Raw genomic sequence first — 25787 nt, forward strand, 5'->3', positions numbered from 1 at the left:
AGTCGTCAGTCACATCAAGGTGTTTTGTTTTGTGCTTTGATTTTCAAGAATAGTGTAATTACTTAGGCCATGTTATTGCCCAGTTATTTTTTTTCTCAGTTTCTTTCCTTAACAGTGGGATTTTTCTATTCCTGTTCCAGCATCCATTAAAACTATTCAATGGGGAGATAGAGACATCTGTAATATTTTGAACAATAAAAATATTGAGCCAGGCGTGGCTTAGTGGTTGAGCATCGACCTAGGATCCGGGTGATCGGGGTTCGATTCCTGGTCAGAGCACATGCCCGGGTTGTGGGCTCGATCCCCAGTCTGGGGCCTGCAGGAGGCAGCCAATCAATGACTCTCTCATCATTGATGTTTCTATCTTTCTCTCTCCCTCTCCTTTGCTCTCTCTGAAATCAATAAAGATATATTAAAAAACAACAAAAAACACAACCAAAAAAGCCCAACAACAACAACAACGAAAACAACTATTCACTTTGGATATCACTTGAATATTTGCATTGGATTTTCAAACTCAGTGGAACACAGAGATATTTAAAGCATATCTCTTCACTATTTAATGTTAGGATAAATGCACTGTTTGAGTTCCAATTTATCATGCCATGATGGGTGAACTCTGTTGTGGAATTTAGAACAGTGAGCAACGTTCCTCCTGTCTTATGACTCAGAAACTCATTTCGGCAACTTGACTTTATTTATGTAGAATAGGAATTATCTTTAGCCCAGTTCATCTAAGAGAAGAACCCATTTCTAAAGAGACTACAAACTCATGCATGAGTTATATTAAATAGTAATCTCTTAAAAATTGAATTATTTTGGTGACATTGGTTAATAACATTACATAGGTTTCAGGGGGTACAATTCTATAATATATATCTGTATACATCATCTGTATATTGTGTGTTCACCACCACAAGCCATGTCTTCTATCACCATTTATCCCCACTTTACCCTCTTCACCTTCCCCCACCCCCCTTTTCCTCTGGTAATCACCAGGCTGTTGTCTGTGGGTTTTTGTGTTGTTGTTTTTTCTTAATCCCTTCACTTTTTTCACCCAGTGGCCTTCTCCCCCTTCCCTCTGACAGCTGTCAGTTTTAAATAGTATTCTTAACAATCCATCATGGCACAGATAATTTCTACTTCTGATTCTTCTTTCCATCTTATAAAAACTCCATCTTCTGTAAGGTCCAACAACATCATTAGTGTAGCTCTTGGTTTCTTTTGTGTTCTGGTTCTTAAGATGAATGAAGGGGAAGGAAAGATAAATTGTGTTGCTTTACAGAAAGAAGTGAACTTTCTGCAGGTGGATTGTATGTCAGATGTATGGACGTCATAGAAATAGCTCAAATCCTGATAACGCACTAAGGGTGGCATGAAGGAAGAAATTTTGGGTTTAGGACATGGGAGAATTGAATCTCCAGATATTTATATCAAGTCAAATCCTTAGTTCCTGAAATAATATATTGTTAAACTCTAGGGGTAGGAACCTCTGTGATCTTTAAGGTCTATATGACTCACATAGCAGCTGATCAAGAAATGTTTATTAAATGAGTGAAACCAGGGCACTTAAAAGAGTATGTCTTATGTGGAAAGTCTTACTGGAAGAATAGGACTAACTAATTTTACTTTGTAAATAACAACTGTTAATGGGTTGATCAGTCTTTTAGAATGATTAGTATGGTTCATTGGGGAGAAAACAATAGATTGAATTTATCCCAAGAGTAGTAGGGCCTTTGATTCTGTCCTTGGGATGGATCTGATAAGCAGATCATGACATGATCAGTTAGACATAAAATGTGTTGCTTGACAGTATGCCTAGAGTCTGTCATGATTAAAGAATGAATGCTGCTTAATGTTGAAATAAGACAATTTGGTCATTTTAATATAGAGCTAATTGCAAAACTGTTCCTTCTCCAGTTAATTTTTTTAATTGTTCTTCCTGTTTCTCCTTTTTCTGTTTTTCTAAGTGTAATTTCACTACAATTGGGTAAGACTAGTTCCAGACAGTCACCCTCAAACATTAGATTTTTTACCTACTTTGGCAGGGTTGACCATCTCCTCTAGAAAGGAAGGAAAGAATCCACAAGCAAAGCATTTCACGCGACCGTTACCCAGTCATTGTTGAGCACCTGCTCAGTCCCAGTTCTGAAGCATAGTATGGGAAGGCCTCCTTTGCTCGGCACCATCACAACCTTCTCCACATTCTCTCTCCTCTTTCCCTGCTTTCTACTAAACCCGATTGCTTTGACACTGTCTCCAGCTTTCATTTTCAACGCTATCTGTTGCTCTTCCTTTGAATATCTTGTTTCTGTCAGTGTTGTCTATTCTAAGGGGCACATAATTTGCTTTCTACTCCTTAATTTTTCTAATTCTTTTACCCTTGCCTATAATTACCTTCTTATATTTCTTTGTTTAAGTCTACTGTGAACAATACTAAGAGTGGACATTTAAAAAAAGGGATTAGACTGAGCCTGATTTTAGACTGAAAGGAAGTAGGAGACTGGCAGATTGTCCAAGGATGGCCATGACAGTAACTCTTGTCCCACATAATCTCCTTGCCACCCCCACCCCCACACTTCAAGAGTTGGAGTGTAATTTTTCTCCTCTTGAATCTGGGTGAATTTGTGACTATTTTAACCAACAAAATATAATAAAAATAATGTATGGACTAAAGAGGCTAGGTCATAAATGGCAATAGAACTTTTGTCCTATTAGCAAGAACACTTGTGCTTGGGGCTGTGAGCCACTACATATGAAGTGTGACTGCTTTGAGGTTACTGTACTGTCAGGTAGCCAAGCCACATGAGGAGGCCACATGTTGGTGCTGCAGTTGGCAGTTCATGTCTTGGAGTTATCCTAGTCCAAGCACCAGATATGTGAGTGGAACCATACTGGACCCTTCAAACTACCTTATCTACCAGCTGTGTACCACTGAGAGGTCTCTCTCAACACTTTCAGGAGCAAAAGAATCACTGTCTACATTCTGCCCATATTTCTAACCCACAGAATCTGTGAGCTCATATACTAACATGGTTGTTGTTTTAAGCCTCTGAGTTTTGGGGTAGTTTGTTAGGCAGCATTCGTAATTGGAACAGAGACACTGAAGCACAGAGCAGAACAAGAGCCTGTAGGCAGGTGGAAGAGATGGGGCTAGGATCAGAGATGCAGACAGAGGTTCAATCTCCAGAGGGAGGAGGAAAGGACAAAGGATTAGGAGGGAAATGGGTAAATTTTGAGCAGAAGGCATGGGCAATTCACCATATATATATTTTTAATTTTTGTTTATATTTGGATAAAGTTGGAGTTGGAGTCAGCTCCCAAGAGGTAGAAGGTCTAGAGAGGGCCCCGCTGCCTTGTGGAGAGTATTGAAGACAGTACAGATTATTTGTCTTCAGCTCCTTGCTTTTAGGACATACCCCTGTGTGGAAAGGCAGAGGCTTGGCGCTTTATCATTGTGGTCTGCCTTCCTCAGAGAGCTTTGTGTCTAGAGAACTGTAAGTGTGAAGTCAGCCCTTCCTAAATAAAGGGGACTCTCCCCGAGGACAGCCTTGGACCTCTGTGGCTCTGTTTATAAGTCCTGAACCTCACGCAGTGTGACTCTTTAGGTTCCGAATGACCCAGAATTGCTTGTGGTTTTGGGATATGAAAGGAAGCCTACCTTTAGAGTGGGGACTTTGATTTTAAGTAGCAGCTTTCTGGAGAGGAGAGGGAACAAATCTACAGTTCTAGTTCAGGAGCTAACGAAGGTTTTTGTCCACATTGAGACTCAGCAAGTATTAACTGAATGGTGGAATTGATTCTCCAAGAGAATTGTTTTCTGGAGCATCCAGCCGTCTGGACACCAGTCACATGCAAGTCAGTTTGTTTCTGTGAAGGATGACACACTCCATGTCTAAATGTACTCTTAAGAGTCTGGGAGTCCTGCAAGTTGTAGTTTTCCTTAGTAAAATGTCTAATTTGTTGTTGAAATCTCCTAATTAAGATTGTAGAAAGAGAGATGCTGTAGAACCTCATTGAAATACTATTACTGGACAAAAGAGCACCACTTTCATGACAGGGTAACTGTGATGTATCAAACTTTTACTTCATGTATAATAGAAGATAGAATGTGCCCTGTATTATCAGGGACTTTACTATATTTCAGTTGGTCTCTGTTAGATGCTTTTAATTTTTGCCCCCTACTGTGTTGGAGTGTGATTGGTGCATCTGAGATATTGTAACATGTGTTTTGCTTATTTCTCCACCTCTGCTCTGAACATCGTGGCACATATAGATAACTTGCTCTTACAGACCCTACTTGACTTCTTTCTGACTTGCATAATTTTCCTGGTAGGAGCATGACTGTCTTTGTCCTTTGTTTTTATCAACTTAAATTTAAATTATCAAACAGAAGAATTGTCATTGTGACACCAATCCTTTTAAAAAACTGCTCATTTTCTGTTGCTTGATTATGTTTCACTTTTTCCTATTTTCAGTGAATGTTGGCTAGAGCTTCTGTACCTCTATCTGTTTTTACTCTGGTAGTAGTTTTATTTATGTATTTTATTTATTGTTTCTGAAAAGCATTTTCTTATAGCTGCTTTTGAAGAATTTTATTTTATTATTTTATTTATTTATTTATTCTATAATTAAAGCACTTCGGGGTTCAACTTTATTAAGAGATGTGGAGATGTGAAAAGCTGTATACAGTACTATGATAAACATTCATGCGCCCACTTTTTAGTTTAAGGACTAAAACGTTACTATTACTGCTAAAGCTTGCTGTATATCTCTTACCAGTCTCATCCCACTTCCATCCCCACCCTAGAAATGGTGATGTTGGTTATTCCAGCACATTTCCATACACTTTTACCACCTATACCTGTAATCCTGAACACCGTGTAGCACTGTATGCCATATTTTCAAACTATTATATGGATAGTATCACAATGTGATACTCATTAGTAACTTTTTTTGAAGAATTTTAATTTATTCATCCTTATTTTTCAGCATCCTAAATTTTCATTCATTTCAATAGATTTTCCCCTACTTTAGCTTCTGTGGATTACGGGACTAGCTTTTGTTCATTGTTAGACATGTTTAGCTCTGTCGTGTGTGAACTCAAAGGATCCTTCATACTATTTTTTTTACATCTTTCTTGGTCCAGTTGCTGGGCACTTCAGAATTATTTGACAGTTGAAAGTATTCAGTTTTTTCCCCCTCCATGAATTCTGAAGGCTATTGTTTAGTTTTCACATGTTTCTGAGAGTTTCTGAGTGGGTTTTTGCACGATCTTCCAAACACTGTTTTGTGGGAGCTGCAGCACAAGGTCCGCCTGATACTGTTCTTTGTGTGTTAGTTTGATTCTGCTGCTAGTGCTCTGGTTTGTGCCTGTGGATACAGTCAGCAAAAGACATACTGTTACACAGTGAACTCAGAGTTGAAAGAAAGATTGGTGTGGTTGCCCCCCATCTAGTATTCTGTGGTCATTTCTCCTGATTTTTTGGCAAGTGTTGCTTGTCTGTGTCAAGCTTTGCCACATCAGCCTTAAATTTCTGCTTTGTATAATTCAGGTAGGAATTAGAAAGAAGTATTTACAGTCATATAGCATTCCATATTTTCCAGTGTATTTTTACTTAAATGATCTCACTCTAATTTCCCAACAGCTTTCGGAATGCCAGTTATCCTGTTTTATGCGTAAGGGAGGGCTCATAGGGTCTAAGTGACTAGCCTGAGATACTCACTGGGAAGTCAGGGATCCAGAACTCAAATCCAAGGCTCCCAAGTACAGGCTTGATGTTTTCCCACTGTAAATGCTGGGAAAGAAAGATCATGTTTATTACCACACAGTAACAACGTGCTTCTCAGTAGAAGCAGATGAGAACAAATGGAGCTCGGCAGCTCCATTTGAATGATCAGCAGCTCATGGTGAGAAAGCCGTACGAGAAGTAAGAACAAGCAGTGGCATTGCCGAATAGATAAACAGCATCAAATGCTCATGCCTTCTGCCCACATCAGCTTGCAAAGGTGTGGTCAGTTGACCAATATCTGATTGGGAAATCAACTGACAAACTTCCACTTTTGTGTGGATCTCTCTTGGACACTTGAAGAGTAATAACTTGTGGTTGGTTATTTTTGTTTTGCTTATTTTTGAGGGTAGAAATCACAAGCAGAATTTGCTGAAAGTAGGGTGAGAAGTTAATCAGGTATATGAGAGATACAGGCTCGTTTCAGCTTTGAGATGTAGAGAATAGTCTTAAATGTGTCTTTAAGACTACTTAGGCAGTGATCTTAAGTTATCTTGAGGACCCTGACGTAGTAACATGGCTTTATGATTCGGGGCTGTTATCTGTCCTGATGTATCTTTAATTGTCTTAAATATATCTTTTTGATATAATAAAAACTGGTTTAATTTGCAATCAGATTGTAAATTAAAACAGTTTTGAACCACTTTCTAAAATCAGTTGAGTTGTTTTCTTTAATGTGGGAAGGATGAAGAGAGAGAACTTAGAGGTAAGATAGCGTAAAGGTCCAGATAGTAAGACGGATCAGATGTGCATAGCTAAACTCTGGGCAACTGTGAAGGAGAAAATTGGGTTTATATTTTAAAATGCACTTAGATTTATTTAGAAATACAGTTATCGAAATATTTTAACCTTAGCATATGCCTTAAATATTAAGTACCCAGTTTTGTTTTATTTTAGGAGTAGAAGGAATCTGAAAGAAATTAGATAATGATCAAAAGCAAACTTCATTCAAGTAGAACGTTCTCCCCTCAACCTTTGTCCTGCTACAGTTCCTCTTAAGAGACATGAATTTGTCAGAACTTATGTCATCCTAATGATTAACTGAAGTGGAAGAACTTTATTTTTAAAGCTAAAGTCCCTGTGATGTCATCTAACCTGTTACCCATTGTAGCAGTTTCTTTAGGGGTATCCTTGGCAAGTGGCTATTGTGGACCCTGAGAAAGAAGATACATACTGAGAAGAGCCACTGGTGGCTGACTAGGCTCAAATTTAAAAAACAGAGCCTAGCAGCCGTTTCTATACAGGGGCCTCTAACACAGACTGTATGCACTTCAGGGAGAAGCCTGCACTAAGGGGTCTGCTTTCTGCACTGACCTGCCTGCCTGCACTTGCACTGTCTTCCTGCCCCTGAGCCAGCCCTTATAAAGGAGCTCCTGGAATCCTGTTCTAACCAATAGAACTGAGGCTTTCTTCATCCAATCAGAGCTGCTTCACCAACCAATCAGAGTAGCTCCATTTTATTGAGGCAGAATTTTTTCTTTGTTATTGATACTAATTATAATATTTTTTGAGGTATTGAGTGAATTAATAAGTCGTGAAGATTCTCTCCTAGAAAATGAGAAAAAAGTCTTTTATCCCGATAGTTTAACCCAAATCTTTACAGTCACATACTCTTTTTCTTAAGCTTCCTCACGTATGGAATAATCAGTTGTGATTTTTTTTTTTTTATGTTGTTTCACATTTTAGGATTTTTTCCATAGTGTCTTCCAAATGACAATGTCTGTTTTTGTTCTCTGTCAATGCAAAGCTCCTTACTCTGTACATTGAAACCAACCTTTTGATCCATTTCACTATGATATTTGGTTCACAGAAAATGAAATGTAAATACATAGTTGTCTAGAGGCTATATCTAAATTAATGGTTTATGTGGATATATATAAAAATCAAGCTTACATGCTAAGTTTTTTTTATTATTTTATGATGTTTTTTACTATTTTATGATGTCATCATTATGGATTTGTTTTAAAATTATATTTAATTCCTAACTACTTTTAAAAACTACAAATAAAATCATAGAAAGATTGAGAAAGCTTACTTTCTTTTTATGGGGTCAGGTGCATTGTAATCATTAAAAAAGAATTGGTAATAAATTATATTAATGAAACAGTTTATGAATATGCATTAGAAAATTATTAACACTAAAAATTTCTACAGTAGAATGTTTATTACTCAATAAACTAATGCTAATTCATAGCATTTGGCTTAAAATATTGTTATTTTATGCACTGAAGTATACAAGAAGTACAAGGTTAAAGGTTCATTTAAAACATATAACATCTGAAGATAGGACATTATACCTTTCCCAAATTAATCTGGTTTCTAAGAGTTAGCAACATAGCAGATTCCCTATGAAATACCTAAGAATCATGTAACTAATTTTCCTGAAAACTATCTTTTATTGTAAACCACTGAAGTAACTGGGCATGCTTAACTCGGAGAAGGAAGCACTGAAAGAAGAGGTCCTTTGTAGATAGTTTAGGGACTACCATGTAGAATAATGCTTAAGACAGAACTAGCATTAATAACTGAAAGTGATTCATAAGCACATATATTTTTTTTAGAAATAAAAAAGAACTTTTTCTAGCAACTAATAACTGCCCAGCAACAGAACATGCTGCCTAATGAAGTAGTGAGCACATTTAACTTCGAAGCAGTCACAGAAAAATGGATGACCTTCTCCCCTCCCCTCCCCTCCCCTCCCCTCCCCTCCCCTCCCCTCCCCTCCCCTCCCCTCCCCTCCCCTCCCCTCCCCTCCCCTCCCCTCCCCTCCCCTCCCCTCCCCTCCCCTCCCCTCCCCTCCCCTCCCCTCCCCTCCCCTCCCGTTTGTTCTCTTTGTTCTTTTCTTTATTTTTATTGTATCCCCTAGATCTCTGCCGTTCAGCATGATTGCTACTAGCCACATGTGGCTATGGAGTACTTGAAATATGGCTAGCCTGAATTGAAATGTGCTGTGTGACACTTCAGATTTTGAAACAATATAAAATACCTCACTAATTAATTTTATTTTATTTCTTGTGAAATGATATGACTTTGTATTTATTGGATAAGTGAAATATATAAAGATTAATTATTTTTATTTATGATTATTAAATATTTATTAAGGTTAATTATTAGTTCCAGATAAGAAGTAGTAAACACCCTTTACTCTCTCTCTTTCAGTGGTTATATCTAAAGAGCATATACAGCAACTCCCTGAGGACTCTGAAAAGTAAATAATAGCAGACATACTAAGAAGAGAAATCGAAATTCAAATGAGTTTCCTGTGTGCCCTGCCACTACCCCTCTTCCCTCCCCCGCCCCAGCTATTTTCTTTCATATTTCCTGGTTTAGACCGTGGGGCACCCTGGATCCTGGAACTGTGCAATATCATGGACAGAAAAGCTCCAATGAAAATCCTGTCTTGGGTCAAAAGACCAAAAAAGGGGTCCTTTTGCTATGGAGCTTATTTAATTCTTCTGGCCTTAACTCATACAAGCTCCAGTTATGAAACTGGACTCCTGCAGCAGCCTGTCAGACTCTTTTCTTTTGCTCCAGGTGGACACAGTCATGGGAAGTGCGCAAGAATATGGGGAGGCTAAAACTCCGACTTTCTAGCCAGAGCACCAGGAAAAAGTGTTCCTTGAAGCAAGAGTGCATAGGGAGAAATCATGGAGAGGAAGAAGCTGGAAAAAGGATCCTTTAATTTGTGTATGAAGACTCAGGCTTATTCTTGAGTTGCACATTTATGGAACTGGGCAGAATCCATAGAGCAATGGCATTGAGAATTCAGCTGTAGTTTAGTTCAGTGGCCAGATTCCAGACTGTTTTCTTGGTAACACACACTTGGGGGAAACCAGAATAGCATTATAAGGCTTTGAAACTATACTGACATTTGAACCAAGTTCAGAGAAGATAGTTTAGCACTTTTATTATGAACCTAACCTTTATTCCAGTTCATTTGGCAACTTAAGTGAAATGAACTTCTTTGGAAGACACAAACTTCAAAACTTACTAAAGAAGAAATAGATATTCTGAATAGTCCTACACCTGTTTAAAAAATTGAATTCATAGTTAAAAAACGACGTTTCAAAAGTAAAACTCTAGGCCCAGATTGTTTCAGGTGAATTCTACCAAACATTTAAGGAATAAATAGCACCAGTTCTACATAATTTCTTCCAGAAATTGAAGTGGACACAAAATTTCCCAGCTCAATTTATTATAAGCCCAACATTCTCCTGATACCAAAATCAATCAGAGAAAGTACAAGAAAAATAAGACAAACTATAGACCAATATCCCTCATTTGAAGAGAGAAACAAAACTTTTCGGAAAAAAATTAGCAAATTGAATCCAGCAGGAAAAAAAAAATTCATATATATATATGGGTTTTATCCTGGGACTAAACCACAGATTCAACATGTGAAAATTAATCAGTGTTATTCTCCATATTTACAGACTAATACAAGAGAAAACGTGATCATATCAATAGATGCAGAAAAAACATTGAACAAAATTAAAAATCCGTTCATGATAAAAATGTATGAATTGTATGAATTCATTAGTGTATGAATTGTATTCTATTTATGTTATACAGCACAGCTTCAGATACTAGAAATGCAAAGGAAGATTAGACGTGGTCTCAATCTAGAGATAGGAGTCTGCTAGAAGGAGGTCTTACAGGGAAAGGAGGCCAGTTTAAATGACTTAGATTTAACCTCCCCCACTTCCACCTTTTTTTTTTTTTTTTACAGATATTCCTTGAGGGCCTGTATCATACAAATTATGTCAGCTCTCAGATACGATAATTCTTATAGTCTCTTTTCCTTGATACAGAAAAAGAAATTCTACCTTTCAAGGCAAAAAGTGTGCTGTACAGTAGAATCATTGGCGCTGTCTCTGAATTTGTAGGGAAAGCAGAGTATATCTTTGAGACACGTGATAACTTTCTTCATGATACCCTTATAATGAACGTTCTAGGTTTGTAGTATTATTGGATAAATATTATTGTTTAAATGATTGTGCCCATGAGGTACTGGTTAATTGAATTTGGTCTGCCAGAGAGTTTTCTAGAAGCATGTTCAGCCTGTTTGTTTATAACTTGAAACTGAGAGTGCCAACCCAAAATTGGAATAGAATCCAAGAATACTATGCTGGTGTAAACAGAGAGGTAAATCTAACAAGATTGAAATATAATAGGGACAAATTTAAAATCCTGAAGTAGATTCTGAAATTTTGCTGTCTAAATTAAGAATGAAGACCATGTGGCTTAACAATAGTGTGTATGTATATGAAAGTCTTGGGGCTCTTAGTTGATAGGAAGTATACCTTGAGTCAACACTGATGTGTCTGCCAGAGAAAGCTATTTTAATTTGCAATGGTATCTACTAATAGAAGTTTAGTATCTAAAATGAAGGCATGGATGTCTGAACTTGATTCTGTGCTCTTTAGAGCACACCTGGAATCTCATGGTAGTTCTGAGTATTATCATCTAAGAGGATTATAGACAATCTGGTACACCTGCAGAGAAGAGAGAGGAATGGACGATAAAGGAAACTGAGACCAAGTCATACGAAGAATAGTGAAAGAAACTGGTATTTAGCCTGGTCAAGAGGTGACTCATGATAGGGTTGAAAGAGGTCATAAGAACTGCCTGTAAAGGAGAAGAAGGGTTATGATAGTAAGGTGAAACTAGAATTGTTCCATAAATTCCTAAGAACCAGTGGATGAAATTTTAAGAGAGAGAGATTAAGTTTCAGCATAAGGAAACACTATCAAGAGTTAGAACTCTTGGAAATGAGTCACCTCTCCAAAGTCTTTTGTCAAATTATTGCTTGAACCTACCTTCCCATTGAGAATTTCCTTCAGCTGGCATTTCCACAAGATTCTTGTCTGACCCTTACTTCCCATAGTTGGGGTTTCAGTAAATGATTATTTTACGTAGCAACTGATAGGAATAATTGGCAAAACTCCAGTTATTTACGGTTTGAGTTGTTTCTTTGAAACTATATTTTCCTGGCAGTCATTTAACTGTAAGATAGATACTTTTTCAGTGGTAAGAATAAGGAAAGGAACCTGTGGACAAGCTGTGTTCCTTCTGTAACCGGGGAGCGGGACGATGGTTCACTCTGCAGACCTGGTAACCCGGCCTCCCTGAGATGCTGTTGATATCCTCTAAAGATTGTTAGCTTCCGAGGCACAAGTGTGTAAATAAGAACTACTTTGCACCTGTAATTTCTGTGATTTCATGTGTGTGCCGTATTGTGAAGCATTGGTCCCAATATTATAACCCGGAAATTTTCAGGGAGTGATAAAAAATAAAACTTGAAACTACCATTTTGTTTTTAGGTGGATCACAACTGCTAGCCATTCTAGGTGTTTTGTTTCTTTACTTTTTTTTTTTTAACCTCACCTTATGTCACTTCTGATCCTATTTTTATTTCTTTGTTCTCTTGACTGCTCTTCTTTTTTATGAAGAGTTGAAATAAGCAGTATCCAAGGAGTCTGTACTTTGTGTTCGTTTCATCTTCTCCAGGGTGAAATAAAGGAAATGCGAGGCTATTGCTGTCCTATATGATTTGTGTTGGTTTTTTCTCCACCGTCTCCGCCTTGAGGTCAGGTACTATGTTTTCTACTTCCCATACAACTCCCCAGGTGTCCAATCTGTGCATCTGTGCATGGCGGGTTTTTAATAAATGTTCTTGACTGATTTACTGACTGTTCTCCATAGCAAGAAAACACTGCCACATTTTATTCCAAAGAGGCTATAGAGTATTGAGCACAGTGTTTCAGGAGATCTCTGAGGTTGAGGGTAAGAGTTTGAGAAATTCTGAAATGTAAGTGTGAGATTCTGAGAGGTATTGAAATTTACTTGTTTTTGAAAAATAATTGTATAATGTTTTTACTACATGTATCATAGTAACTTCTCTCGTTCTAAAGAGATCCTCTCAGTTGAGGGTGTGATAATTTGGTATACATTGTTTATTTAAAAAAATATTCTATAGTCAAATACACTTGACTGCTTTAAAATTTAAAAAATATCAGCTACAATAAAAATTAACTTTCCCAGTACTCTTGTTTAAAAGGATTCATATGGGAACTTCTTGAAAATTAAAGATCTTTAAAAGTATTCACCTTATAAAAATACTCTTTGTTTTTAAAAAGAACTCATTGCAGAGCTTTTTAAATGGAGAACTCCCTAATTGCACTTTCAAGATGATTTTATTTATAAAAAATAAAATTGCTCATAACCATTGAGTAAATACTTTCTAATTTATTTACGATTAAAGTGGGACGAATTTTTGCATCGCATTAAAAAATAACAGCTTTATTGAGGATAATTTGCATACCATGCAATTCACTCTTTGAAGTGGTTTTTAATGCATTCACAAAACTGTGCAACTGTCAGCACTGTTGCAGAACATTTTCATCCACAAAAAGAAACCTTGTACTCGTAGCAGTCACTCCCCATTTCCCCCTTTTCCAGCCCTTGGCAACTATTGATGTACTTTCTTTCTCTATGGATTTACATATTCTGGACATTTCATGTAAATGAAATTATACAATAATCATACAATATATGTGGCCTTTTGTGTCTGGCTGTTTTCACTTAGCATAAAGTTTTCAAGTTTCATCCATATTATAGCATGTAACAATACCTTTTTTATAGCTGAATGATATATATATATCTCACATTTTATTTATTCATTCTTCAGTTGACGGACATTAGTTTTTGTTCTACTTTTTGTCTGTTGTATGTAATGCTGCTATGAACAACATTCATGTGCAAGATTTTGTGTGAACATGTTTTCATTTTTTTTGAGTATATACCTAGGAGTGGATCATAAGGTAATTCTGTGGTCATAAGGTAACTCTGTGTTTAACATTTTGAGGAACTGCCAAACTGTTTTCCAAAGGGGTGGTACTATTTTCTATTCCCACCTGCAGTGTATGAGGGTTCCAGTTTCTCCACATCCTCACCAAGACCTATTATTATATGTCCTTTTGATTGTAGCCATCCTAGTGGGTATAACGTGGTATTGCATTGTGGTTTTGATTCTGTTTACTTAATGATTAATGATGTTAATCTTTCTTTCATATACTTCTTGCTATTTCTGTATCTACTTTGGAGAAATATCTATTTAAATCCTTTGTCCATTTTTAAATTGGGTTATTTGTCTTTTAATTGTTGAGGTATAAGTGTGCCTTACATATTGTGGGTACAAGTTCTTTATCAGATATATGATTTGCCAAATCATACATTTTCTCCCATTCTGTGAGTTGTTTTTTCAGTTTCTACACGGTGTCCTTGAAGGACAAAAATTTTAAATTTTTATGATGTCCAGTTTACTTAGTTTTTCTTTTGTTGCTTGTGTTTTTTGATTTCATGTATAAGAAAACACTGCCTAGTTATAAAGATCTACTCTTATGTTTTCCTCAAAGAGCTCTCTATAGTTTTCCCTCTTACACTTAGATCTTTGATCCATTTTGAGTTAATTTTGGTATATGTTTTGAGTTAGGGACTCAACTTTATTCTTTAGCATAAGGATATCCAATTGTCCATCACCATTTGCTGAAAAGACTCTGTCTTAGTCTGTTTGGGTTGCTGTAACAAAGTATTGTACATGGAATAGCTTAAACAACAAACATTTACTTTTCATAGTTCTGGGGGCTGGGAAGTCTAAGGTCAAGATGGTGGCAGATTCAGTGTCTGGTGAGGGTCTCTTTCCTGGTGTAGTCTGTTTTTTCATTGTAACCTCACATAGCAGGAGGCAAAAAAGCTCTTTTGGGTTTTTTTTTTTTAAGGGCACTAATCCCATTCATGTGGGCTCTGACTTTATGACCTAATCACTTTGCAAAGGCCCTACTTCTAAATATTATCACATTGGGGATTAGGTTTCCACATATGATTTTTTTTAAAAAAATATGTCTTTATTGATTTCAGAGAGAGGAAGGGAGAGGAGAGAGAGAAAAAAACATCAATGATGGGAGAGTCATTGATTGGCTGCCTCCTGCACGCCCCCACTGGGGATCAAGCCTGCAACCTGGGTATGTACCCTGTCGGGAATTGAACCACCAACTCCTGGATCCTAGGTCGATGCTCAACCGCTTAGCCATGCCAGCTGGGCCCCACATATGAATTTTAAGGGGACACAAACATTCAGTCTATAGCAGACTCTTTTATTTAAAAAATTTTTTAATTGTGGTAAAATACACATAACAAAAAATTTAACATCTTAATAAATTTTTAAGTGTACATTTCATAGTGTTAAGTACATTCACATTGTTGTGCAACCAATCTCCATAATGCTTTGCATCTTGCAGAACTAAAACTTTATACCCATTAAACAACTCCCCATTTCCCCTTCCCCCTAGCCCTTGCCAACCACCATTCTTCTTTCTGTCTCTATGAATTTGACTACTCTAGGTACCTCATATAAGTGGAATCACAGTTTTTGTCTTTTTGTGGCTGGCTTATTTTGCTTACCATAACATTCTCAAAGTTTATTTATGTTATAGCATTTGTCAGAATGTCATTTTTAAGGCTCAATAATATTCTATTGTATGTGTTTATCTTTTTGGTGGTTGATGGACTGGGTTGCTTTCATTAGCCATTGTGAATAATGCTGCTGTAAACAGGGGTGTGCAAATATCTCCCTGAAACACTGATTTCACTTTTTTTGAGTATATACCGAGGGTAGAATTGCTGAATTATATGGCAGTTCTATTTTAAAGTTTTTGAGGAGCTGCCATATTGTTTTCCATAGTGGCTGCACCATTTTAGTGGTTCATAGGGGTTCCAATTTCTCCACAGCCTTGCCAACACTCATTATGTTCTCTTTCTCACTCTCTTTGCCCCATTGAATTGTCTTAGTATCCTTGTCACAATCAATTGACTATAAATGTGAAAGTTTATTGCTAGACTCTGAATTCTAGTCCATTGATCAGAATGTCTCTCCTTTTGCCAGAACTGTACTGTCTCGATTACTGTGGCTTTGAATTGGGAATAAGTTTTCAATTGTGAAGTGTAAATCCTTCAACTTTGCTTTTTCAAGATTGCTTTGGCCATTCCGGATCCTTTGCATTTCCATGTGACTTTTAGGATTGGCTTGCCAATTTCTGCAAAAAGATTCAAGCAGAGATTTTGATAGGGATTGTATGAAAACTATAGATTAATTAAGTAGTATTGCCATCTGAACAATATTAAATCTTGTGATCCATGGACATGAGATGTCTTCCCATTTATGTAGGCCTTCCTTAAGGTTTTTTTCAACAGTATTTTGTAGTTTTTAAGTGTACAATTTTACATTTCTTTTAAGATTATTCCTAAGTATTTTATTCTTATTGATGCTGTTGTAAATGAAATTGTTTTCTTAATTTTAATTTTAGGTTTGTTCATTGGTAATGCATAGAAATACAATTGATTTTATACATTTATCTTTTATTTTGCAACCTTGCTGAACTTACTAGTTCTCAAAATTTCCCTCCCTCCCTCCCTCCCTCCCCTCCTCCCCTCCCCTCCCTCCCCTCCCTCCCCTCTCTCCCCTCTCTCCCTCTTTCTTCCTTTCTTCCTTTCTTCCTTTCTCTTTTTTTTGGATTTTATACCCAATCTAGATGCCATTTATTTCTTTTCTTGCCTAAGTGCCCTGGCTAAAAGTTCCAGTACAATGTTGAATAGAATTGGCAAGAATGAGTATCCTTGGATCAGATTTTTAATGTTTAGTGGTTTGGAAATATGTGTTACTGACAATGCTCCTTTGAGAACTTGAAAATCCAGCTTTGTGTCTTCAGTAGAAACAAAAATAATAAAATTGCTTCTTTTGGAATGTAGCATGCTATTTATTTTTTGGGCATCAAGGCACAGTAGATTCTAGCTTGACTTTTTCCAAAACTTGAATGGCTTTGCTTTATTAACTTGATGAATTTTTTCCCCCCAAAAGTCACTAAAGTAAGCCAAACGTAGGACTTTTAAAAACATATCTTTCATGTACATGTCCTCCTAAGGAATCGTGAGTGCTGGGTATAGCTGAATGAGTAATCAGGGCATTCATATAGTCTTCACTGATTCTTCTTTGTCTTGGCTTGGGTTAATGCTTTATAGTTGGCAGACTTGAAAAATTTTATTATTCATAATAGATACAGTTGAAAACCAGAGATAATGATTGTGGGTAGGGTGAAGGGACTGATTGTACTAACTTTTGATAATTTAATTCTACATCCAAATTCTGAAGGATATATTCTTGCTCAATTTTATTCCCTACAGAAAGTGGCAGAATAACTCTTTCCTACTTTATTCTTTACTGTAGGTTTTGTTAGTACTTAGGTATTCAATGCAGAGAATAGAATTTCTCTCAGATATTGAGCATTTCTTGAATCTATTCTATATGTGTTGCATTTTGCCTTACTGGAGACGTGAAATAAGTATGAGAGCATGTTTATTTTATGAATGCTTACAAAATATTTAGGAAGATCAAGTATGTGTTCTTACCTTGGACTGCTTTGTATTTGTAGCTCTGTGTATATGTCTTATCTCTCTCACAAAATGTAAGCTCCTTGAGGATAACCATCTTTGTATTGACTCATTGAATATCATAGTGCCTCCCACTGTAACATGTGTTTATTATGAATTTTAAAAATTAATGAAACAATAAAAAAAATATGACAACATTTCAATACATAACCAGTTAGTATTGTTGAATTTCAGAAGTAACAATTTTCAGTTTGTTCTGGATTTATTAGGGAAATCTTTATGCAAGAAAAGGTAATTAAGTGGGCTTGTAAAGGATGGGTAAGAACTGAGCAAGGGGGAAGAGCATTTCAATTACATGTCATAGTATTTGGAGGTCAGTGAGTGGATCATATTGACTGGAATAGAAAATTGGTATTGCCTTGTAATAGAGTGAAGAATGGAAAAATAAATAGGAACATTGTATTTTGGAAGCCTTAAATGCCAGTTGGAAAAGTTTGCCCTTACTCCATTTGACATTAGAAAATCATTCAGATTTTTTGAGCTAGGAAGTTTTGGAGCAAAGCAGTACTTAAGAAGGTTTACTTTGTGATAGTATGTATTATGGGCTGGAGGGAAACTGTTATCAGCAGACCATTTAAGAGGATATGGTCATAATTGAATTTTTTTAGTCTTGCCAACTTTTCAAGAGCAGAATTCTTTGACCTTCAGTGCCTAGCATAGAGCCTCGAGCCTCAGAGTTTAAATGTTCATTGGGTGCATGAGTGTATGGACTATGTCGTCTAGGCCTGGATAGAGCTCTGAGCAGTAGGAAATATCCATATGAGAAACATTTTGTTTTCTATGAGTGTAAGGGGTATGGGTAGGGTTGAAGATGATACTAAAGGCTCTGCACCGTGGTTAACGAATAGCAGAGCCACCCCTGGAATTAGGGGGGTCGGCTAGGGGAAGAGAGGAGTGAGGAAAGGGACAGTGAGGAGCGTGTTCTTGGACTTGCTGAGTTTGACGTGGACGTATGTAGTACCTAGTTAGAGACAGAAAGGCTCACATGAGAACTGAAGTCTGGATGTTGCAATTTGGATATCACCGCGAAGGTACTGTTTGGGCAGTAAACATGATTGGACTGATGCAACTGTATGTGTCTGCGTGGGTGTAGTGGGATGCATGTACACAAGTATACATGCTCTCACACTAGGACCCAGTGTGTGTATTAGATTACCGGGTTACTACCCTGCATGTCTGTATTAGCAGAATGGTGAGGACTGAGTCTTGGGGTGAGCGGAGGGAATAAAAGGGAGTTAAAGGAGGGGACAGGAAAGGAACAGAGGTAGAAAAACGTGGAACACAAGTTTGCCAAGGAGGCTTTGTAATTTGTCTATGTTTCAAAATAATACTAGTAATAACAATAGTAGCATTCCCATGTCACTTGCTGAGTGCTTGCTACACTACCAGGCACCTTGCTAATACCTAGTGGTCTTTTATCCTCACAGGTGGTCTCTATCCTCACAACAAATCTGTGATGTTAGTCATGTAACCCCCTTTTATGATGAGGAAACTGAAGTCTAAAGATGTTAAAACTTTCCTAAGATGACTTAAGTAATAAATAATTAGGAGACCGTGTGGATATGAACCTGATATTTTTGACTCCAAACCAAATGTTCTTTCCATTATACCAAAGGTTTGTATGTTTAATTTCTTCAAGGAAAGGACTGTATCTTTAGAGAATCAGTCCTTGATAAAGGCCTGTTAATTAGCAGGCAGTGACTGGACAGTAACATTTCCCATAAAAAATATCTCCATGTATTTTCTATGTGGCTGTTATACTTTTCTACTGGGTATTTATATTTATAGCATGTTAGGAGATTAAAATTTCTTGATTGCATGTTGTGGATGTTAATTTAAAAGAGGATATCAGTTCTTTTGTTTGGAGAATTAATCATTTAGAAAGTGTTTTTCAATTTTTTTTGGTCTAACATAAACTTCTTTCAGAAGTTTTTCTGATGCATTCCTCAGAACATTCATACATTAACAAGGAAATGAGAAGGACCTGACATTTTCTTTTATTTCAGGGGATATAATTTTCAATGCCCAGTACCCAGAGCTGCCCCCCGATTTTATCTTTGGAGAAGATGCTGAATTCCTGCCAGACCCCTCGGCTCTGCATGTGAGTAACTGCAGGCTCATTTGGATGTTCTTTATTTGCTGAAAGAAAAGAAAATTAGCTTTTGACAATTGCTTAATAGATAAATTTGCCAAACACACGGACTTTTTTCCAGCACTTTTTTCTCTGTTCTGTGAAATAAGTACAGCTCTTTATGTGCTAAAATAGTTTAAATAAGAGGGTTTTTTCTTTCATTGCAGCTTTACTTTCAGACTATTTTGAATTAATGGAAGTCTCTAGCGTATTGGGTAAAATATTTTTACTTCAGCTTGAAGAGACATGTTGAAAACATTTTCTTTGTTTTAAGTTAATATTTCATGCCTGCAGTCAGTTTTCTAATGTTTACTAACACTTCATCACAGGGCTTGTTAGGGGAGTGGTTTTGGCCCTTTAAGAGGCCTTCTTTTGTAATATAAGTGAAAGTGTCAAATTTGGACTTGAATCCATGTTATCTCAGAATTACCATCAGAAGGGTAGAGGCCAGATTAAGTGTTCTTCATTAAGTAAGACCCAAAACTTTGCAGTTGAAGTGAAATGTCTCAGGAATAAAGGCAGAGGAAGGGGAGTGGTATTTGTCAGAGCACATGCGGCTTTTATAAAAATTGTGTGTGTTGCGTGGCTGGTGGAGAAAAACGTGATATTTTATCAAAAATATCTGACCAGACAGAATGTCTCTTTCCTTCCCAAGTTTGATTTTGCTATGAAGCCTATAGTATAGGAAGTTTTATTGTTGTTCAGAACTATGTTCTTAGTCTTGCTTTTTGAAACTTTTTTGTCTCATTTAAGTTTTGTAATTTAGTTTTGATGACTTACTTGGAAATCTTGCCCCTCTACTTTTTTAAAAAGGGAAGTATTAAATAGGAAGTTTTAACCCAAACCTAAAGAATTATCTTAAATTTTATAGCACAGCTGGAAAAATATGGTTGGCAAGAGTAGGATGGGTTTGTTGCTAAATTTCCAATAATTACACATAGACTGTCACTTTGGCTGATTCTTTTAAAAAAATTGTAGTTTAAGTATGGCCTCTTTAGATGCTGTGTGTTATACATTCCTCTGATATTGAAGCTGAAGGGCTTACCTGGAGAAAATGAGGCAGAAGTTTCCCTGTAGACCTTTTGTGTATTAAATTTGCCCAGTGAAGGGTAGCATATGTTAAATTCCAAAGATGTATTACAGGCTAGCAGGGATTAAGAAGGCTGCCAGAAAAGGCCTTTTAGTGAAGTGAGACTTGTCCTCGTTCTTGAAGGAAGGAAGTAGGGAATACGGCAGAGAGTATTTCAGGCAGGGGGAATGACATAAATTTAAGAAGTTGTGATAATGTAGAATATATTGTAGAAGGTACTGACAGGCTTGCTGAAATGTAAGTTAATATAACGAAGGACTAGAAAAGGTAAGATAAATTGGGAGAAGATTACGGAGTGTGTTGAATGCCAGGTTAAGAGCCATAGAAGGAAATGATGATTGAATAGCCATCTAACAGCAGTGTGGTCAATATAATGGATTAAGGAGAGGCTGAGAACCAGAATTGAGGAGAGTTAAAAAAATCCAAGAGGGGAGACAAGGGGCTTTGAGCTAGGATGATGCAAGAAGGAATACGGTGATGGAAAGGATAAGAAATACATGTTTACAACTTCTTGTTTTGGAGTTGTCTTTAAAATTTGCAAGGCATATCTTCAGTATTGACAAGCATTGTGAAAGTGAAAAATTTAAATGCTAGAAAAGACCTTAAGGTCAATCTTATTCCACTTTTCTATTTTAGTATTGACAAAATTGATTTATGTAATTGTATCAGAGTTGATATTATAAATTTACTCTTCTGATATTTTTTCCCTGAGAGAAGTTATCACAAATGTTTTGAGAAATTATATGAAAAAGAACAGCTAAAAAAAAAAAAAATCAAAGCACTGTATCTAAAAGAAAGATTATATGCTGTATTTAGGAGAATACCTTCTCTTTAGCTATAATAAATCTAAGGCCTCAGGCAGTGCTTCTTCAAGGACCAGTGGGCTGGGCAAGCCCAGATAAGCAACCAGGGTACACCTTCCACTAGCTGGGTGAGGTCTACACAGCCCTGGAGAGTGCCCTTGATTTCCTGATCCTTAGCAGGCATTTCCCTGAACACTGCATACCTCTGAAGGACTGCACTCCATTGTTAACAGGTTATGCTTTAGTTTTTAGATTCAGTTCAGACTTTTTTCCTCCCTTCTTCAAGTGCACAGAGCATAGTCACTAGTAACCCTATTAGTCTATACTGTGTATGGTTTTGAATGCATGTGGATTAAATATTTCATCACTCATGGAATGAAAACATGATGCCTAGACATCTTGAATTTTTTCACTGAAGTATTCATTGCAGAAGAGAATGAATATGTACCCTTAGAATCTGGGAGTGTAATCCAAAGTAGTTCCTGTGGCAAATATGGAATTTCCTTGAAGTTTCTGGGTTCTATCTTAAAAATTCATAAATATTTTGTATTTGATTTTATAATATACTTGTATTTTTAATATAAAAATATCTTAAATTATAAATATTTGACAACAAATGGACCCTCCAGTGTGTCTCAGTTTGAGAAATAAAGCTTTAGAGAATATATGTGATCTTTTATTTATTCAATTGATTTAAACCTGTTCTTTTCCAAAAAAATATTTGAATTAGCTTCAATAAAGGATACACATAAGGTTAATAAAAATATGTGAGGTGTTCTAATCCATCAGATGAAGCCACCTCTTTCTAAACTCAAGCATTTATAATTCAGGGAGGTGAGTGCCATTGAGGACTTCGAGATTCTTAGATGAATGGAAAATACTAGATAGATACTAAATTTAGAGATAGGTCTTTCATAGATACCAGAGAATCATAAATCAGGATTTATGATTAAGTTAGGATCTTAGTGGTCTAGTGGTTCCCACTTCTGGTATACATAAGAATAATTTATGGAGCTTGTTAAAAATACAGATCCCTGGACCCAATGGGCATACTGAATTAGATAATTTAGGGAGCCAGAGTCATTCAATTCCCTAGGTGATTTTTATGTATTAGTCTGAACTGCTATTGGGAATCACTAATTGAATTCATCTTTTGCAGTAATATTTCCAACAGAAGGCCATTTGTCTTTGTTTAACCTTATTTCCAGTGAGGAATCATTTTCCATTTTGGGGATACCTCTGATTTTTTAAAATAACAGCTTTATTGAGATATAATTTATATGTCATGCAGTTTACCCATTTAAAGTGTGTAATTGAGTGGTTTTTAGTATATACATTGAGTTGTGCAACCATCACCAGTCAAATTGAGAACAGTGTCATCACCCCTAAAAGAAACTCCAAACCCATTAACAGAAACTTTTTGTTGTCCACTCTAGGCAATAAATGATCTATAGTCTGTCTTTATGGATTTGCCTATTCTGGACATTTCTTATAAATAGGATCATACAATATGTGTTTTTTTGTGATTGACTTTGTTAGCATACTGTTTTCAATGCAGCATATATCACTATTTTTTTTATTGCCAAGTAATATTCCATTGTATGCATATACCACCTTTTACTTCTTTATTGTCAGTTGATGAATATTTGGGTTGTTTCCACGTTTTTTCATCTATTAAAATTTTGTTGTTGTGTGGGTAAATTTTTATTTCTCTTGGATATAGCCTTGGAGTGAAATTGCGAGTGAAATGCTAATTCTGTGTTTAACTTTTTGAGGAACTCCCAGACTGTTTTCCAGATGGGTGCCTGTATCATTTTACATACCCACCAGCAGTGTAGAAGTGTTCCAATTTATCTATATCCTCACCAGTGCTTGTTATTATCTATCTTTCTGGTTATAGCCATCCTAGTTGGTATGAAGTAGTATCTCATTTTGGTTTGGTTTATATTTCCCTGAGGCTGTGTATCATAATGATGCTTTGCATCTTTTCATGTATTTATTGGCCATCTGTATATCTTCTCTGGAGAAATGTCAAATCCTTTGCCAATTTTAAAATTGGGTTATTTGACTTTTTATTGTTGAGGTGTAAGAGTTCTTTTTTTTCTCTCTTTGTATGTTATGGGTACATTTGTCAGATATATAACTGGCCCAAATTTTCTCCTGTTCTGTGGATTGTCTTTTCCCTTTCTAGGTAGTATCGTTTGAAGGAGAAAAGATTTATATTTTTTATGAAGTCCAGCTTAATCTGTTTTTTCTTTTGTTGCTTGTGTACTTCTGGTTTCATACTTAAGAAATCATTGTCTAGTGTCAGGTTATAGAAACCTACTCTTATGTTTTCCTGGAAGAGTTTTATAGCTTTTGCTCTTACATTTAGGTTTTTGATCCATTTTAGCTATTTTTTGTATGTGGTGTGAGGTAGTATGCCAGTACTACACTGTTGTGACTTTGTAATACATTTTGAAATTGGGAAGTATGAGTTTCCCAACTTTGTTCTTCTTTTCTAAGATTGCTTTAACTATTGTGAGCCCCTCACATTTCTATACTAATTTTAGAATCAGCTTGAATCTGTAGCTCAAGCTAGAGATTATTGTCATCTTAACAATATTGTCTTCCAATCCCAGAACATGAGATGTCTCTCCATTTTTCAGTCCTTCTTTAATATCTCTCAATAATATTTTGTAATTTTCAGAGTAAAAGTTTTACATTTCTTTTGTTAAATTTATTCCTAAGTATTTTGTTCTTTTTGATGCTATTGTAAATGGAATTGTTTGTTAATTTCAGTTTCAGTTTCACATTGTTGCTATCTGGAAATACAATTGATTTTTGGATATTGATCTTGTATCCTGCAACCTTACAGGTCTAACTTTTCTGCTATAAAGTTTTTCATTCCACTGAGCAAAAACAAAAACAAAAAAGATCTCTTTACAGACTTATGTTCTTTATCTTTTTCTACTTTGAGGTAAATCAATCTGTTGTGGAGGCTGGATGATGACAGGTTTTAATATTGGGATATGATTATAAAATAGTGATGTTGCTTTTCCTCATAAATTTATGAGGAGTTGATCTCATAAATTGAACTTAAAACCCTTTTTTTTTTTTAAAAAAAAAATCTTTATTGATTTCAGAGAGAGGAAAGGAGAGGGAGAGAGAGAGAGACAGAAACATCAATGATGAAAGAGTTATTGATCGAGCCCACAACCCGGGCATGTGCCCTGACCGGGAATCGAACCCCGATAGCCTGGATCCTAGGTCAATGCTCAACTGCTGAGCCACACCCGGCCGTGCTAAAACACTTCTTAAGATAGAAGGGGAAACAGTATTGCAATAAGCTTATAGTATTTCTGAGATCTGCTTTTAAGGTCAGTACTCAATTCTCACAAATTCTAGTAGATTTGTTAAAAATTTGCTTCAGTGTTCTGCATTATGTATGCTAATAATTTATTCACTAAACCATTGAAGTCAACATTAATTGAAGTTATGACCTAGTACCCAGACAATGGATTAAAAACCTGAGTTCTGTTCTAGGTGTGTTCCCTCAAGGCAGACACACACTTTAATTATGAGGAGGTCATGTAAATAAAGCACAGTAATACATAGCAGGGGAGACAGTTAATTTGGCTTGAGGGTGGTCGTGGAAAGTTGTTTATACAACAGTAACATGATAATCATCCAGATAAACTGTGTCTCTAAGTATTTTCCAGAAACATTTAGAAGAGTTATTCTTGATTTGAGTGGTTGTTATTTGTAGAGCTTTTTGCTGTTTGCGCTTTTGCTCTGAGCTTCAAGTCCTAAGGGTTAGCTAATTTAAAGAGCTGTCCCTGCAGTGTAAGTTAAGTGGCTATACTTTTACTGTATTCTGTTCTGTGTTTGCTGTACTGTATCATGTGTCATATTTTGAAGAAGATACTGACATGTTGGTGTCTTCCTTTACTAATGAAAAAGTATAAAAGTCAACAAAAGACAAATTGAGGGAAATCCTATCTGGGTATTTATCGATTGTGCACTATGTGCCCAACAATGTGTACTATGGAAGGAGGTAACTTTTAGGGAGACATAGATACCTGAAAACAAGTAGGCCTAGCAGTATATAATTGAATGCTGGAATAAGTGATACAGAGGAGGGCTACAGGATAATTAGTGTCTTCATATACACTGTATAGTGTGAGAAGAGAGATGGTCAATAAATTATGACAGAGAAGAGAGGCTCCATTATAATGAAAAAGGAAAATTATTATAGGTTGGAACTGTGGGATTAAAATTATCACGAAGAAGCTGGAACTTGTGTTGAATCCCAAGTGATGGTGATGCTGTAGCTGTTAAGCTAGAGCTGTCACTCACTTGCTTCTCTAATTTTGTCTCCTTCCATTCTGTTCCCTGCTCACGGCTCTTGAGCCATACAGACCTCCTTGCTACTTGACAAACATTGAAGTGCACTCCCACTTCAGGGCCTTTTATTTGCCGAGCATCAT

The 25787-nt window shown here is 36.4% G+C and overlaps 1 protein-coding gene across 2 annotated transcripts in view; it reads left to right on the forward strand.

The window, feature by feature from the left end:
• Nucleotides 1–25787, forward strand: part of BABAM2 (BRISC and BRCA1 A complex member 2) — a 315632-nt gene that overhangs the window by 58268 nt on the left and 231577 nt on the right. For both annotated transcript variants that reach the window (XM_016209812.2, XM_016209804.2), the window contains one exon: nt 19301–19395. In XM_016209812.2, the coding sequence (XP_016065298.1) occupies nt 19301–19395 (95 nt within the window). The remainder of the gene's footprint in view (nt 1–19300; nt 19396–25787) is intronic.

The sequence above is a fragment of the Miniopterus natalensis genome, chromosome 13, assembly GCF_054644295.1.
Source record: "Miniopterus natalensis isolate mMinNat1 chromosome 13, mMinNat1.hap1, whole genome shotgun sequence".
Classification (NCBI taxonomy): domain Eukaryota; kingdom Metazoa; phylum Chordata; class Mammalia; order Chiroptera; family Miniopteridae; genus Miniopterus; species Miniopterus natalensis.